The 15,856-nt window shown below is 40.4% G+C and overlaps 1 protein-coding gene across 1 annotated transcript in view; it reads right to left on the reverse strand.

Annotated features, from left to right (window-relative positions):
- Window positions 1-2,387: 2,387 nt before the first annotated feature.
- Window positions 2,388-15,856, reverse strand: part of grik5 (glutamate receptor, ionotropic, kainate 5) — a 42,250-nt gene continuing 28,781 nt past the window's right edge. Inside the window, exons 14-19 of the mRNA XM_085365437.1 lie at window positions 15,512-15,685; window positions 11,083-11,248; window positions 9,785-10,010; window positions 7,785-7,913; window positions 4,376-4,542; window positions 2,388-3,014 (exon numbers count right to left, since the gene is read on the reverse strand). Coding sequence (XP_085221563.1) covers window positions 2,388-3,014; window positions 4,376-4,542; window positions 7,785-7,913; window positions 9,785-10,010; window positions 11,083-11,248; window positions 15,512-15,685 — 1,489 coding nt within the window. The remainder of the gene's footprint in view (window positions 3,015-4,375; window positions 4,543-7,784; window positions 7,914-9,784; window positions 10,011-11,082; window positions 11,249-15,511; window positions 15,686-15,856) is intronic.

Consider the following 15,856-nt stretch of genomic DNA (forward strand, 5'->3'; position numbering starts at 1 on the left):
TCCACTAAGTAGAGAATCATTCAGCAGGGATTAATTTGGAAACTGACTGGGCAACAGGTTCAATGCACATCGAGTCAGTGACCTGTAGAAAATGCAAATGCTGCACATGATAATAATGGAACATTAACATTCTGAGTAATATGTCTGCATTAATCATGCAAACATAACATGAACTGTTCGGCAGAGGTATACATACGCTATACCGTGGCAGCGTGTAAAATTAATTACGCTTATATTTGATCTAAGGAGAACAACACGCCTGCTGCCTCTCTCGCATTCATGTAAATAATTGGATTTACTGCTGACATAAAGCTGGTCTGATTTTTTTTTTTTTCCATTAGACCACAACAGGCCGAGCACTACACTGCATCTGAGTGAATACGACGGCGGCAGTGCCCACAAACAGAGGAAGATGGAGGATTAGTAAACAATGTCTATATTCCCGCTGAAACACGGAGTGCAGTCCCATTTTAAAAAGGCAACACAGCTGGGAACTGCAGTTTTTAGCAGATGTTGGAGAAAGAATAGTAAAGGCTATATTTACTGGGGGACTATTTTCAGGCACTGGTTGTTGCAGTCAGTATTTAACAGGGTCGATACAAAGGAACATGTCCCCTAGTTGAACTGCAATTTGTTGACAATTAAAAAATCCAGACTGATAACTGTTGTATGTAATGTATTTTGTGCCACAGTTGTTGAAGCTGGTCTAAAAAGGTCTTGTATGTTGAGCAAAAACTGAACAAGTTTTAAAGCAAAAGGGCAAAAACATGCAAACCCACCAGTATTTCTCCCTTTAGGCACACTTTGCTTGTACACTAGAGTCTGTTTTCATTGGAGTTTCACAAAACTGTAAGGCTATAACATTAACAACATAATTAAAACAGATTCGCTTCCCAGCCAGAGAGAAAAAACATTTCTTCTACATCTATTTATCAGCGCGTTTCCCTGCATTCGACCCCCTCCTGAATGGGTCCCCAGCCACTGAGGGGAGTAATTAGGTGATCAAAAGCTTGAGACGGTATTGACAAGGCTGGGTTGAGTCTATCATACTGGCAGGAGCCGCTGCTGTGGACGGCCAAGATAGCCTGTCGAACAGAGAGATGGGAGGAAGCCGCATTTATAGTCTGCTGGCGCATTAACAAGCCCCTTAAAAGATGCCCAGAATTAACAGATCAGGACAGATCTATTAATGGAAGTAGTTCAGTGAGGGAATTCTTATTCAAATTCAGTAGTGTCCTTTTTTAACTCTCTGGCTCTTTCCACCTCCTCTTTTCCTGCTCGTCTCTATCTTGCCTCTCTGTCTCTGACTCGCCCAGTCTCTCTATCTTGTCTACATGGTGTGAACAGAGGTGAAAAAGAAGTAAGGGCTTGGCAAGCGTTACCCAGGATAACGAGGGACATTAATTTCACATTTCAAAGCCTCTTGCTCGCTCGCTCATTCGCTCCCTCTCTCTCCCTTTTTGTGTCTGTCTGAATATCTAACATTGGTAGAAAGAAGCTGTTGCTGGGTACACGGTTCTCCTCGTTTTGAGCAGTTACGGACAGACTTACAGGAAGCACAAATTTTACACACACACGCACACACAGTGTAAAGAAAGGCAGACCAACAGTTTTCTCTGCTACCGTTTGCATTACGTTGCCTTGAAGTCGTTTCATCCAGCTTCCCCGATCCCATCCAAAAAGCAGCTATGGGGCACAGGGAGGGGCACAAAACTCTCGAACACAATTAGCTGTTGTCAAGTGTCTTGGTATGTTATAATCCACCATATTGTCACACGTAGTCTGTTATTTAACTCTGAAATTCCCACTTAGAACAATGGTAACAAAAAGACAACAGAAAAAAAACATCAGGAATAAATTCTCTGGAAGTCAGTTGCTGTTTTAAAACCACATACAGATACAGTATGTCCACCAGCAAGGCTTCATTTCAGTAAAGGGCTGGTTAGCTTCCAGTGAAGTGTCCGTGAAAGAAAACCAGGACCCTCAAATGAGAAGTGACACGAGAGGGGAGTAAGGAGACAAAAGGAGGCCAGCGGGCACTGACGCGTGGTCATGTGCATCTCCTCTCTCTTTTATCCAAACTGAACTGTTCTTCTTAGCCAAATGCAAACACTTAACCGATGACCACCTCTCTGTGTCTTCAGTTCTGAAGTGGATGAAGTCTTGGTCCCCCATGTTTCTTCTCGTTCTTGCTCCGTGTTGGCTGGCATTATCATGAGTTCAACTCCTTTTTCTTTTTTTTTCTTTTTTTTTTTACTCCTTTGTTCCCTCATCTCAAACATTTCAGTTCTCGGATGAATCTGATCAGTGGAAACAGTGTTTTTTCTAAGCAGCGCAAATGTCCCTCACCCATATATCTCACCCCTCTACCTCACTCGCTTCATTCCTCAGTCCTGGTCCCCAAGAAGGTCTGAGGTGTTGCTGCTCTGCGGAGGTGGAATGGGTCGAGGGGTATGAGCTGGGGGGCTGTGATGTAGTCGCCTTGGGCTGGGCACGCCTCCACCCTCACTGTCTGTATTGGACGAGGATGGGGGTGGGGGTGGAGGTATCCGGGGCAGCGGGGCGGATGAAGGGGGTATTCTTGTTGACGCTGATCCTATACTGCTACCTGATCTCAGGCTCTGGATCCTTCGGCACTCCTGGCAGATCCTCACGTGGGTGCAGCTGCGCGCAGGCAGCATCACAGGGGTGGGGGCAGGTGGAGGTGGGGTGGTGTTGGCTCCAAGCGGATCATCTAGGATCCTTTGGGGCCCAGGGCCCAGATCTGGTTGCCCCGTTCCTCCGGCTCCCCCTCCAGCTCCACCTGTCAGGGGGCCAGCTCCGCTGTACAGCTTGCCGTTGCTGAGCCGCATCTCCCGGACCAGGCGCAGGGGCCGAGGGGCCCCCAGAGCAATGCGGGTAGGGTGACGCAAGGCTGCTGAGCTGCTCAGGGGCCGTCTGCGGCGCATTCGAGAGCTCTTTTTACAGGAGACGGCGTTTCGGAACTCTGTGATCATCTCCTGACAGACAGACACCTAAAGGACGTACGGAAGGAGGGAGGAAAGAAGAAAGACGGAAGGGAAGGAGGAGGAAAGGAGGCAAAGGCAGGGGAGGAGGTGCCATAGACACAAAGTAGGCAGGCAGCAGAACAAGACAAGTGGTAAGGCAGTACATAAATAGGAGAGCGGAGGGAGAACAAGAAAATTGAAAGGAAAAGCAAAACAAAAAGAACAAGCCGGCAACAAGGCAGAACAGACACAGTGGGCATGGTAAACAAAAAGGAGCAGGAGAAGCGAGGGCGCAGAGACCAACAAATGGAAAGATGGTTTGAAAATAAATGGAGAGGTCATAGGAAGGATGTGTGGATGGATAGAGATGGGAGAATATCCAAGAAGCAGAGAGAGTTATTACAATCCAAACACACGGAACAGCAAAATGTTTAGTTTATGGGCACTTCATTATGGCACCATGAACGGACAGGCAGGCCGGCACACTCAGGCGCACAAATACAGAAGCATTCACTCGTACAGCAACTGTGCACAGCCTCAAACACACACACACACACAAACACACACATAAACACATTCTAAACCAAACTTTCACATCCACCAATACTCATCATCATTCCAGCTGCATGACTACTGCGATACGCACACATGACTAACAAAATGCATCAACGTGTCCACTACAGGCCAACCACATTCTCAATGAAAGCATGATTTATAAAAAGTCATGTGCTCACATAAACAGAAACAGTACTCGTTATTGGAGAACACACACTGATGGTCGAATGACAGGAGGAGAGTGTGTGTGTGTGCATGGGTGTGTGTGTGTGTGTGGGTGTGTGCGTTTGAGAGAGAGAGAGACAGAGGGAGACGCACAATGACATGAGTGAGAAGCAATACACACAACAATGGAAACGAAGAATACCAGCGTACATGTGAGGCATGTAAAAGAAGATACATCATGACATTTAATGCCAGGGAAAAAAGTTCACACTACTTCTTTATGCAAGCAAATATTGGCATTTCTCAATATTGCTTATCCAACTATCATGTTTAGCTCACAAACACTTGCTGCCATACTGTTAAACACCGAACACTAAAAGGGCACAGTGAAATCAAAACAGGCAGAACATGCGATTAGATTCTCTAGCTGTCGTAAAATTCGAACGCTACAGCAGGTCAGAGCCACGTACTTAAACATTCCTCTCATCTCACATGCACAAAACACAGTGAACCTTGAATGTTACGGCACAAACAAACACATACAAATGGAGGCAAAAGCTGAAAAAGTAACCCATCCATTCTCTTTCTCACACACACACGAACACAACACAGGGACACACACCAAATAACATAATCAAAAGGGATGGCGGGATGCCATGGGAACCTACTGGGGTGTGTCTGTGGGGTCGGCGAGGGCAGGTATGGGGGCATACCTCATCAGTCTCTGCCGAGCGGCGTGTCGACCACACAAACTCCATAATGGCCACAAACACAGCGATAATGAGGCCACAGATCAGCACAACGAAGATGCCCCCAATGTTCTCCATGCCCAGACCTTGACAACAGGCCACAGGAGACAAAGATTAGCACATACGTGCGCAAATGCATCATAATGGGCAACTGTTTATTGTCAAAGGAGGTTTACAAGCACAGTGAAAAAAGACATAGTTGAAGGAGCACTTCTGGCAATTATGATTCATTGTCTCTTACTTAACTTATATAATTTTATTTATAAATGATTGAATAGATTTATGATTATATTCGACTATTCTGAATGTGTGCATACTGATATTCAGTTAGTGCACGTGATGAAGGATAATAGGAAAGTATTAATGTGCAGCTGCTCAAAATTGTGCATGCTAAATAGAAACGATTGTACATACGATCAAAAAACGAGACTAGGAAGGAAGATAAACCGACACCTGTTTGTCAGCTGTAGTCTGTGCTTTAATAAGCCCAGACATGAGTGAGTGTGTCAGCAAAGAGAGCTGAAATATTAAGCATGTTATGTAATACGACATTGTTTTTGATGTTTGTTACTGTTATTGTTAAAGCATCAAGGTTGTGTTTCATTTACTTTCATGTTAGATTGTTACAGCTGTGATACTCTAAGGGAAGTGAGCTGCAGGGTTGATGACCTGCCGTGTTGGTGAGAATGAAGTTTGGCTCAGTTTAAAAGTACAATGCTGTGAATTAAACTTTGAATTAAAAAAATTAAAATTTTGAGCAAAAATGCAGATCATGATGCCATGGGCCTTTGCGCAAAAGGGACTAAAACATATCAAGGTTAGGTTACTTATCCATAATGGTATTGTACATGTACATCGCCAATAAAGGGCTATTCTATTCTATAATTGTTTTTTAGGTTAACTTAATAACATGAGGTTAGTAAAACATAACTCATTAACTGAAAACAATTAAGTTAATTTATAATAAAACACGGTGAAAAAGCTTGACTTTTAAAATCATTAACCTAAAAAAATGAGGCCAAAATTGCCTTGTTTTGCTATCAGTGCACTAATTGTTCATTTGCCTCAAGAGGCTTTGCCATCTGTACCACATACAGCACCAACTATTACAACTATCATTAGGCTCACTTTAGATAATGATGAAAAATAACTAAAGAAAACAGGAACAAAATAACAAAAAGACGTGCAATTTAAGTTGAATGTAGAGAAGAGAACAGTGTACGGCAAGGTTCAAGTACAAACACTGAGGGCAATAATGGGCAAAGACACAATTTTTCTACCTTTGCATTTGTACACCACCGCATTATTATTTCCCTCATTATTTCATGTTAAAAGAAGCCAACATAATATCTGACTTTGGCTCAAAGTGTTGAATTCGCATTAGATAGCTTTTCAATGTCATTTTAAATAGAGCCTGAAGAGCTGTCAGTGCAAGTAATGGAGGCCATCACTGGGCTGAACAAAGAAAAATAAACCTAGATAAAGAGCAAAAAGTTTAGGCGTGGCCGAATCAAAAATCTGATACATTCTTAAGAAGAATTAAGTCTGTCTTTTGGTGTTGGAGTGGTCAGCTCTGCAACACCAGAGGGCCTGAAAACCCACAGAAGACAAATAAGATGGATAATGACAGATTTTTTTCCATGGTTAAGAAAAACATCTTCACAACATCTAACAAAGCCAAGAACACTCGCGAGGACGTAAGTGTATCTTTGTCAAAGTCTGCAATTACGAGGCGCCTTCATGAATGCAAATACAGAGCATTTACAATAAGCTACAAACCAGTAGTTACACTCAAGAACAAGAAGGCCAGATTAGTATTTTCCACAGAACAAATAAAGAGTCTGTAGATATCTGGAAAAAAAATGTTTAAACGGGAAAACTTAGATTCACTTGTGCCAGAGTGAAAGGAAGAAAAATGTAGAGCAAAAAGAAAGAAAGAAAGATTCTGACAAATGCTGCAAAATTGATCGGGCAGTGCTTCACAAGTTAATGCTGAAAATACAACCCAAGAAATTCTCAAGGCAAAGAAATGGGTTTATTCTTCACTGGTCAAGTTGGTCACCTAATCTAAACCAAACAGAGCATTCTTTTATTAAATATAAAACACCCAAAGATAAGCAGCAAGTGAAAGTGACTGCCGCAGAGGCCTGGGAGAGTCCTTTAAAGGAGGAAATGCAGAATTTGATGACATCCATGGATTTCTGACAGTCAATGGCTTGAAGGATTTTCATCCAAGTATTAAAAACAGTCCCTGTATTTCAAATTATGTTAGTCCAATTAATTTTGAGGCTCTGAAAATGAGTGACTTTATATAAAATGTTGCTGTAATCTCTAAACTCATTAAATGTCTTGTTAAACCACATGAATTGAAGTTTAAAGTACGCACTTCAATCACATCTTGACAGTTTTATTTAAAATCCACTGTGGTGGTGTACAGAGGTTAAATAACACAAATCGACCTAACTATGTGATGGGAGAACTAATGGTGTGCACTTTAAACCTGCTGATAGTCGCAGGCTGCTTATTTTTATCTTCTATTTTTTTGCGCTATGCTAAACTAAGCTAAGCTAACCAGACTCTAGCTTGATGCTACTGTTCTTGTACAGATTTCTATTTCAGCTGTTGATTAAGTATCAGAAAACACCTTAATTGTCATAATATTCATAATGTAAGTTTTGCATAATTCATATTTTCTAATTGATAATCTGCTGGAAGTAAGTGGTCTAACAAAGATGCTACCATGCTGCGTTGTGGAAAGTACTAGACTTTCCATCTTCTACAGCTTGACCCACAGTAATAACCAAAAACTTAATGTGAGTGTAATCCTAAATCACTACTCAGTACTCTTTCATCTGAGTTTCAAATTTAAATTGCCTGGAATGAAGTGCTTGAGTGACAAACAGAATTATAGGGCCCTGAAGGGTTTGAGATAAACTGCACTGATAAAGTGTAACAATACTGAAATGCCTGAACTGAAGCATTTTGTTAGCAAAATAATTTTTAAAAGAGATTTTCATCTGACATCAGTGGCATAAACGCAGAGATGTTTTCATCATCTCTGTCATTCATGCAGAAGCTTTGCCCACACATATACACACTCTTAATACACACATGTAAACAGATACACTGTCTCCAATAAAATTCACATTATGCACCACCTGAGACAAACAGAAGACATCTGGGAAAGTAGATTGTGCTAAGTACCCTTCGCAAGGACATTAGGTTAGGCATTAGCCATTAGCTGGACGGTAGCAGAGAGTGAGGAGACTATTACTGGGGACATTAGAGAGAAGGAGGCAACGGAGGCAGACAGCTGCGGTCGACTCACCCTTGGCACGGTGGTCCTCCTCTTTGGGACATTGGCCTCCCTCCCACCACCTCCTCTTTAGTATCTCCAGCCTGTTATTCTCCTGCAGCTGGAGGATGGCCAGTGTGATCTCATCTCTGAATGGAGATCCTGGAAAAAAACAAGAAGGCAGGATAAGAGCAAGTGGTGGGCAAGGTGCAGCATAACAGACCAGACAGGGGAGAGATTTTTTTTTTCAGAAAAAGGGGAAAAACATGAAATGATTAAGTGTTAAAGAAACTAAGCAGAAAAAGAGAATTGCCGCTGCAGCTTGGAGATGGCTAGAAGTGATCTTATGGTGAGAATAAAGAGAGGATTAGTGAGAGATAGACAGCAAGATAACAACTAGACGGACACAGTGGTTCAGCAGCTGGTTGAATAGCATACAAAGTATGTAGCAAACCAGATATGCTGGACCAGATTTAGAGGGTTTAAAGGTTCCGTCTGTGCAAATGACAAATATGTTTTCTTTAGCATAATGGTATTTAGCTGTGAAGATAATCAACAGGCAGCTTTTATTAGACAGGCCTTCTGCACATAAACAGTCTCTATAGAAAGTGTTGACAGTTGTTCAGTGATTATCATGCCTCCTTCGCTAAGTCACTGCTGGAGAACACCAACCTCCCGCCAGAAAAAAAACGATTTCAATCAGGACAACTAATGACTGCAGCAATATAAATTTGGCATCACCTCCCACCACTTTCCCATGCTTCTATGTGGATACACAGAAAGCTGGAGGCTGGGAGAGATGCAGCAAGACAACCCAGTAAAGCAGGTACAAGTTATAACGCACAGGACACGAAAAGGTAGAACAGAGGTTATGGTGGGTTGCCAAGCAGCTTGCTGATGAACAGCAACTGTAGACACCCTAATGAGATTTTAATAGCATATCCTTAAGGAGATCTGTCATCTAATTCCCAGCAAGAAATTATTCAAGTGTAAAAATATCTGTCTATTTCTTTAAATTTAAACAGCCTCTTACCTGGAGGTGAGTGGGATAATATGTTTGGTTTTTTTCCTCTTATGTCCCTTATTTCACATCTGTGGTCTTTCCTTCTTTATTCTGTGTCTGCTTTTTCTCTCCATTCCTCCACAGCCTTGGTCAATAATAGACAGTGAGATATGGCTGTACTCTTCATAGGAACAGATTACTGTGATTCAGTGACAATCTCATCTAAGTGCTAAAAAGTGGCATCACGAGCGCTGGGCGTGAGTGGAAAAGCAATTAACTGTGTGCACGTTACTTCCATTTGAAATAGCTGCTAATCCCACAGATAAAAAATAAACCGACCACGTACAAGACAATTTTCAGGTCTAATCTCACAAATCACAGACAACTACATGTGTCTATTTAGCATAATTGATCTCATGCTTCTCACGCTGTCATTTAATGAGGTTTTTTTTTTCTTTTTGTCAAATAATTGTATAATTTTAGAAACGAGATAGCTCCTTGTCACTTATGATTAAGCAGCCTGGTCTCTGTTGTAGATGCTCAGTCACAGTATTTCGCTTTATGTGGTACACCTGTTCAACTGCTCATTAATGCAAACATCAAATTAGCTGATGACATGGATGCAACTCAAGTCACATGTCAGGTACATTAAAGGGGATTTGAAATGTTAACCTGTTGCTTTTTATCAGTTATATTTTAACTTGAACCACTCAGAATAATTAAAACTAAAAATCTGCATGCATAATTTTTTTAAATACTACATCATGTTATTCTTTTAGTTCACAAGCTGTGAAACAGCACTTTTAAAATGCGTCAGCAATGTCTGTAATTATCAAAAAGGGAACAGTGTTACATCTCTACTAGCTTCCCAGTTGCTTTTTCATAACTTTATAGATATATTTGGAGTCTTGGAGCAATTAAAAAAGTTATGAGATACATTTTTAAGACATTTCTCTGCGTACAGAAATATTTAAAGTAGGTAATACATTATCAGGTGCTGCATGACCTTTTTGTGATGCAGTATTTTTACCTAGTGGCATGCCAATGCCGTAACCCTTGGTGTCCAGCAGGCCTCCGATCTGTGTGAGATTACAGTTCAGGCCACGGTGATATTCGTTCATAGTGCTCTCCATCAGGAAAGCATACTTGGAGTTGACCACACGGGCGATGCCTTCCTCCGTGCTTTTCACAAATACGCTAGGCTGCTTGGAGTTCATGTAGTTCCACATCCGCTGGTAGGTCTGGTACCTTGAGTTCTGCAGAGGAAACAGGAACACAACAACGGCAATTCAGCAGTAATTACAGGTGAATATACAAGTTTCCCCGACAAGAAGGAATATGAAAGAGATGCATTAAAGATAAACGGGAAGGGAAGTACACACAGGAGAGAAAATCAGGTGTGAACAATGGCAAGCAGAGTAAAAATATCAATAGCAAACAGAGGGAAAAAGCAGCGCGGAGAGTGGAGGGAGAAAAAAGGAAAGTGAAGCAAAGCAACAGATTATTTGCTCACAGCGTAGCTGATGCATCATCTTTCATACAGATGGAAGTAAATCAGCACACAGGAGGTGGTTCAGCACTTAACAAAAAATGGCAAGGTCCAAAACAGGATTAAATGTACAATTACATGTAGTATCTCTTTGTATGGGAGAAGAAAGGAAAAGGGTATAGATGGTAGCATCTGTGTACAACAATGAGATTGTGTATGCGTGTGTGGATTAGGTATTGAGTGGGGTAATGTACTGTGGCAATGAAACTGGCTTATGTAGGCAAACACACACCATTCTTTCTTATATCCGCCATTTGGACGAACACTAGTGACTGAAAAATAAACTCTAACTGGCATTTTGCCATTTACCAACATATAAACATACATTTTTTAAACACTCACCTACACACACTCCTCTATACTAACACACCCACACACAAATACAAGACCTACACACACACACACATGCGCACACCCACACTATGACAAACACAGATGTCAACACAGATGCCGGTAGCATTCTCATAAGCAAACACAGGCAGTCAGCCACTTAACACAAACACAAACAGCCATAAAGAAAACAAGAGAGAAACTCAGAGACAGAGTGGCAAATATGAGGATAATCGTTCACTCTGTTCTCAGCAATGAAGAGAGAAGCACTGCGGTCCATTACATGTAACACATAGAAAACTTTATGAACAACTATTTCCTGAATTGCTATCAGAGCGATTTAGGGAGTTAGTCAATCCAAACAGCTACACAAACAAATATTTAACACGGATAAAAGCACACATATAATTATTCCCAAATTCCGAACCCAAGCACAACCGGAGCCGCACCATAAAGAAGGTCATGGTGCTCCCGCCGTGGATCGTGCCATACTCGATGTTCGTCTGGTCGGCCAAATCGTCTGGAGACTCAATGGGAACCTCCATCCGCTGGACAGTCAGGAAGGCCGCCAAGTTGGCCGTGTAGGAGGAAATGATGATCAGGGTGAAAGCCCACCTGCAAGGTGGAAAAAGGCGAGGAAAAAGAGAGATGAAGGGAGAGATAAAGCACCACTGGAGTGGCAACAGTGATCCATCATGGTATTGATAAGCTGCAAAATTCATACATAATACACCAGTTATTTTGGCGAATATCAGTAGAGACACTTTGCTGGGTTTGAGTTAACCCAGCAAAGGAAACACCTGACACATCAGGACGTTTATCAAATTGAACATCTTAAAAAGTGTCACAGTAAAATAGCCCCACTTAATCATTTTCAAATGATAATACACTTCAGTGCAATGATTGTAGCTTCACATCTATTTTCCCATCACTTTAGATACTCCGCACTAATAACATTGAAAATGGGACTTCTTGCATGTCTACAAACTTTATTCAAAGAGAACATCATGTACTGACTATGCTTAACATCTTGCTCACCTCCCTGTAATCTAGCTGTTCCTGTCTTCCTTTATCTCCTCAGCTCTTAGTGGTTATTATTTCGTTCTCTTGTGCCTCTTCTCACATTCACTCTCACTATTGGAGTGCCGTCAGGCTAGTATTTCTGTGAGCTTAGTGAGCTTTTGTTAACCGTTTCCATAAAACTACGGGACTCAAACAGTTTTTTAATGACACATCCAGTAAAATGTTTTAAATGACATTAAAAAATGAACTATTCTCTTGCAGACATGGGCCTTAAAATTGTATTTACCATATTTTTTTTTAAAATATATACCGTATACTCAAAATAGTTAACAAGGAAAATCATGTATTGTTTGGAACCTGATTATCTGGTGATTATAAAGTATTAACATGTGTTTTTACTTTATAAAAATGGTTAGTAATGGATAAAATACTGATTTATTTTGCCTCACAGGAACCTTACTAAGGCATAATTTATTAGTTTAAACAACTCAACACCCCAAAGTCACATCAAGCATCAGACTCCTTGAAGCACAGGCTGAGGAGGAGGAGTGGCAGCAATCTGTCACTCTAGGTTATCAATCAACTAAAAATTAATTCAAAAGCTTTACTCCTAACCTTGCACACCTTAATTGGAAAATACAAGAAAACTGTTTTATTTGTAGTCATCCATCGTCCACTTGGCCCTCTTTATAGCATTCAGTTCTCATTTCTGTTAAAATAATTATAATGAGTGATCATTCATGTAGATGCTGAAAATGACAGCCTCAACATTGAATTTAATTTATTATTAGATTCAATTTTCTTCTCTCAAAATGTAAATGAGCTCACTCACTGTTTTAATCACACTCTGGCTTTTGTCCTGACTTATAGCATAGAAACTGAACATTGAGCAGTATCCCCTGAAAACCCTCCTTTTGTTTTAATAACACTTAATAACACTTAGTGCGTTAAATAATAATGGACTACAGAGCACTGGAAAACAAATTCAGTGCACTGCATGTCTTTTGGAAAGTGCTGTAACAAAATATAAAGAAGTGCTTTCTTCTTTGTTATCTTCTTTAATGCTTTGTAACAACACAATGCAGAACAGCTACCCAAAATTTACTCCCAGAGCTTAATTATCTTGTTAATATCCTCACTGTGTATGGCCCTGATTACTGTGGCTCCTCTGTAAAGAAACCAACAAATCAGAGATGCTTGACTCCCTGCTATAACCCACAAACATACGCTTTAAAACAGATAACTCAGCTAAAGAGCTCACTAATCTAGAAATTCTTCACTTTGCATGGAAACACAGTTTGTTGCTCTATAAAAAGCCCTCTGTAAAGCTATTTGTCACAGATTGAGTAAAACAGGAAAATTCCAACCCTTCTTTTAAGCACTGTAGCCAATACTATGGATATTTATTTAGACTTTTTCTCTTGTAACAATCCTTCTAAACGAACTTCAGTCATTTCGTCCTTTAAACCATCAACATCTCTGTCAGTCTTCATTCTTACAAGACTTTCAAAGAGGTCTTACCATTAATTAAAGCTACAATTCTAAATATGATTAATTTAGCTCTATCAATAGGCTACGTACTACAGTAATAGTAATTAAACCTCTACTTAAAAGCCACCACTTGATCCACCTGTCTTAGATAATTATAGAACAATCTTCAACGTTCCTCTTTTCAAAATCCTTGAAAGAATAGTTGTAAAACAGTTAACTGATCATCTGCAGAGGAATGGTTTATTTGAAGAGTTTCAGTCAAGATTCAGAATTCATCACAGCACAGAAACAGCATTAGTGAAAGTTACAAATGATATTCTTATAACAGTGGACTCATCTCTGTGCTCGTCAGTGCAGCATTTTATACTGTTGACCACAAACTTTTATTACAGAGATCTGAGCCCACCTTTGCTATTATATACTCTTAGACATTGCTATTAGAAGATATAGCATATATTTGCATTGCTATTTAGATTAAGTCAGATAATACAAATCAAGTAGTTAAACTATAGGCATGTCTTAAAGACACAAAGGCGTGAATGATCTCCTAATTCCTGCATCTAAATTGCACTTAGCCCAAAAAATATTAGAAACATGTCTAACCAGATACTCAGGATGGCATTATCTTGGCTTCCAGTAACACTCATTTTTGACCATTTCTTTCCTTCAGGGCACATATTAAACAAACATGTAGGTCTTATCTGTTCATCTCTAAAATTAAAATATCCTGGCTAAGTGATGCTGAAGAATTATTCATCATTGTCATGTTTCTCAAGAAGTTCTCTAAAAATCCCCAGTTAATGCAAACCCCTTCAGTATGAGCACTAAGAGAGATCCGAAAAAAGTTTATAATTCTCCAATATCACCTTCTGTTCACTGGCTCCCTATTTAATTCAGAATTTAATTTAAAATCTCCCATCATAAAAGGCCCCATTATATCTTAAAGACCACATAATTTCATATTGTAACAGAGCACTTCGCTCTCAGACAGCTGGCTTTCTTGTGGTTCCTGGTTTTTAAAAGTAGAATGGGAGGCAAACCCTTCAGCTTTCAGGCCTCTCCTCTTTGGGACCAGTTCCCAGTTTGGATTCAGGAGACAGACACCCTCTCTAATTTGAAGATTAGACTTAAAATTTGCCTTTTGGCTAAAGGTTATAGTTAAGGCTGGATCAGGGCGCCCTGATCCATCCCTTGGTTATGGTGCAATAGGGTCAGACTGCTGCAGGACTTTCTGTGATGCACTGAGTATTTCTTCTCCATTTTCCATTTCTTTTCACTTCCCGTGTGTATTCAGCAATTCAAATTTGGTTTGCAATCTCTCCTAGTCTGTGTTTTTTCCTGTCTCCCTGTGTTCTCTTTCCCCTCAACCCCGAGCCATCGCGGCAGCCTTCCTGAGCCCAACTCTGCTAAAGGTTCCCTTCCCAATATCACAAAGTTCATGCTCACAGGGAGTCATTTGATTACTATGATCTTCTCCAAAGTACTGTATGGATTTTAACTTACAGTATAAAACCCCTTGAGATGTCTGATGTAGCGATTTGGTGATATACAAATTAACTTTAAATGATTTAAATATTGAACTTTACTAATATTGTATTATTTTCCTATTATCTTCACTGCTTCTACTGTTCAGTAGTTACTGTTTTGTGGTGGGGGTTTGTGTTTAGCAAAAACCCATGCAAGCATCAGCTATTCTGCTCGCTTAGTCTCTGTGGGTAACAACCCATTTTTATGCAGCCTTCTGGTGCAGCCAGTGTTCTAGGTTTTGGTGCTTGTCAGTGTTTTATAAATCAGATACGTTTTAAAAAGCTAAATCATCATCATAGCTATGATTGCTAATGGTTTCTAGATCGAATGATGGGAAAGGTAAATCCTGTTTTGTTCTCCACACAAACTACTGACCTATGCGCAACCAAATCCTATTCAAATATAATTGATAGCTTGCATTTGGCAACATGTAAAATGTATTAGAACATCATACAGTACCTTTTACACAATTTCTCAAAAGTCTGATAAAAAAGGCCAAAATCCCCTCAAGAAAAATACTCTTTGAATGCTGCTTTGAATAATAATCTGTGCCTGTGTTATAAAAAGAGAAAATCAATAAAGTAGCTGACTCCTTCTTCCTCACTCACTTCCACATCCAGCCGCGTCTTAAATTTATATTGTAGAAACTTTTCCCTTCAGCGGAGGAATCTGTAATCAGCCTACTAATGTCAACTCAGTATAAACAGCTTTCTAAACAGTGAAGGACAAACTTACGAGTGAAGAGACAATGAATGCAAGACATATTTCTGAGTAGGCGTGGACTTTATACTGGTTGACAAACACAAACAAATGCATTGTAATCATATTATAACTTACCACACTCCACTAACACATCTGGTGGATAAAGCTCTGGGCATTATTTCTGATCCCTGCTGCATGAAGCCTCCAACAGGGAACCACAAGCTGTTTCCCAGAGTGTACTGGTTTTCCAGCATGTCTCTGCGCTCACGAAGACATGGGTGAGGATTGTACCACTCGTAGGGGCTTAACCTGATGCGAAAAATAAAGGTAAAGTAAGGTGACCTCGAGGACAAGCTGCAACACAGTAATGTACCTCTGTCACATCACTCAAGTCATCTCCAATCAGTCACTCGACCTTTGTCAAAACTGTCTGCGGTAGGTTGCATAAGGTAAGAAATTTCAATATGTGACAGGTGACTT

The sequence above is a fragment of the Diplotaxodon limnothrissa genome, linkage group LG11 (assembly GCF_057381915.1).
Source record: "Diplotaxodon limnothrissa isolate DT_005_m linkage group LG11, D_limnothrissa_male_GT1.1, whole genome shotgun sequence".
In the NCBI taxonomy this organism is placed as follows: domain Eukaryota; kingdom Metazoa; phylum Chordata; class Actinopteri; order Cichliformes; family Cichlidae; genus Diplotaxodon; species Diplotaxodon limnothrissa.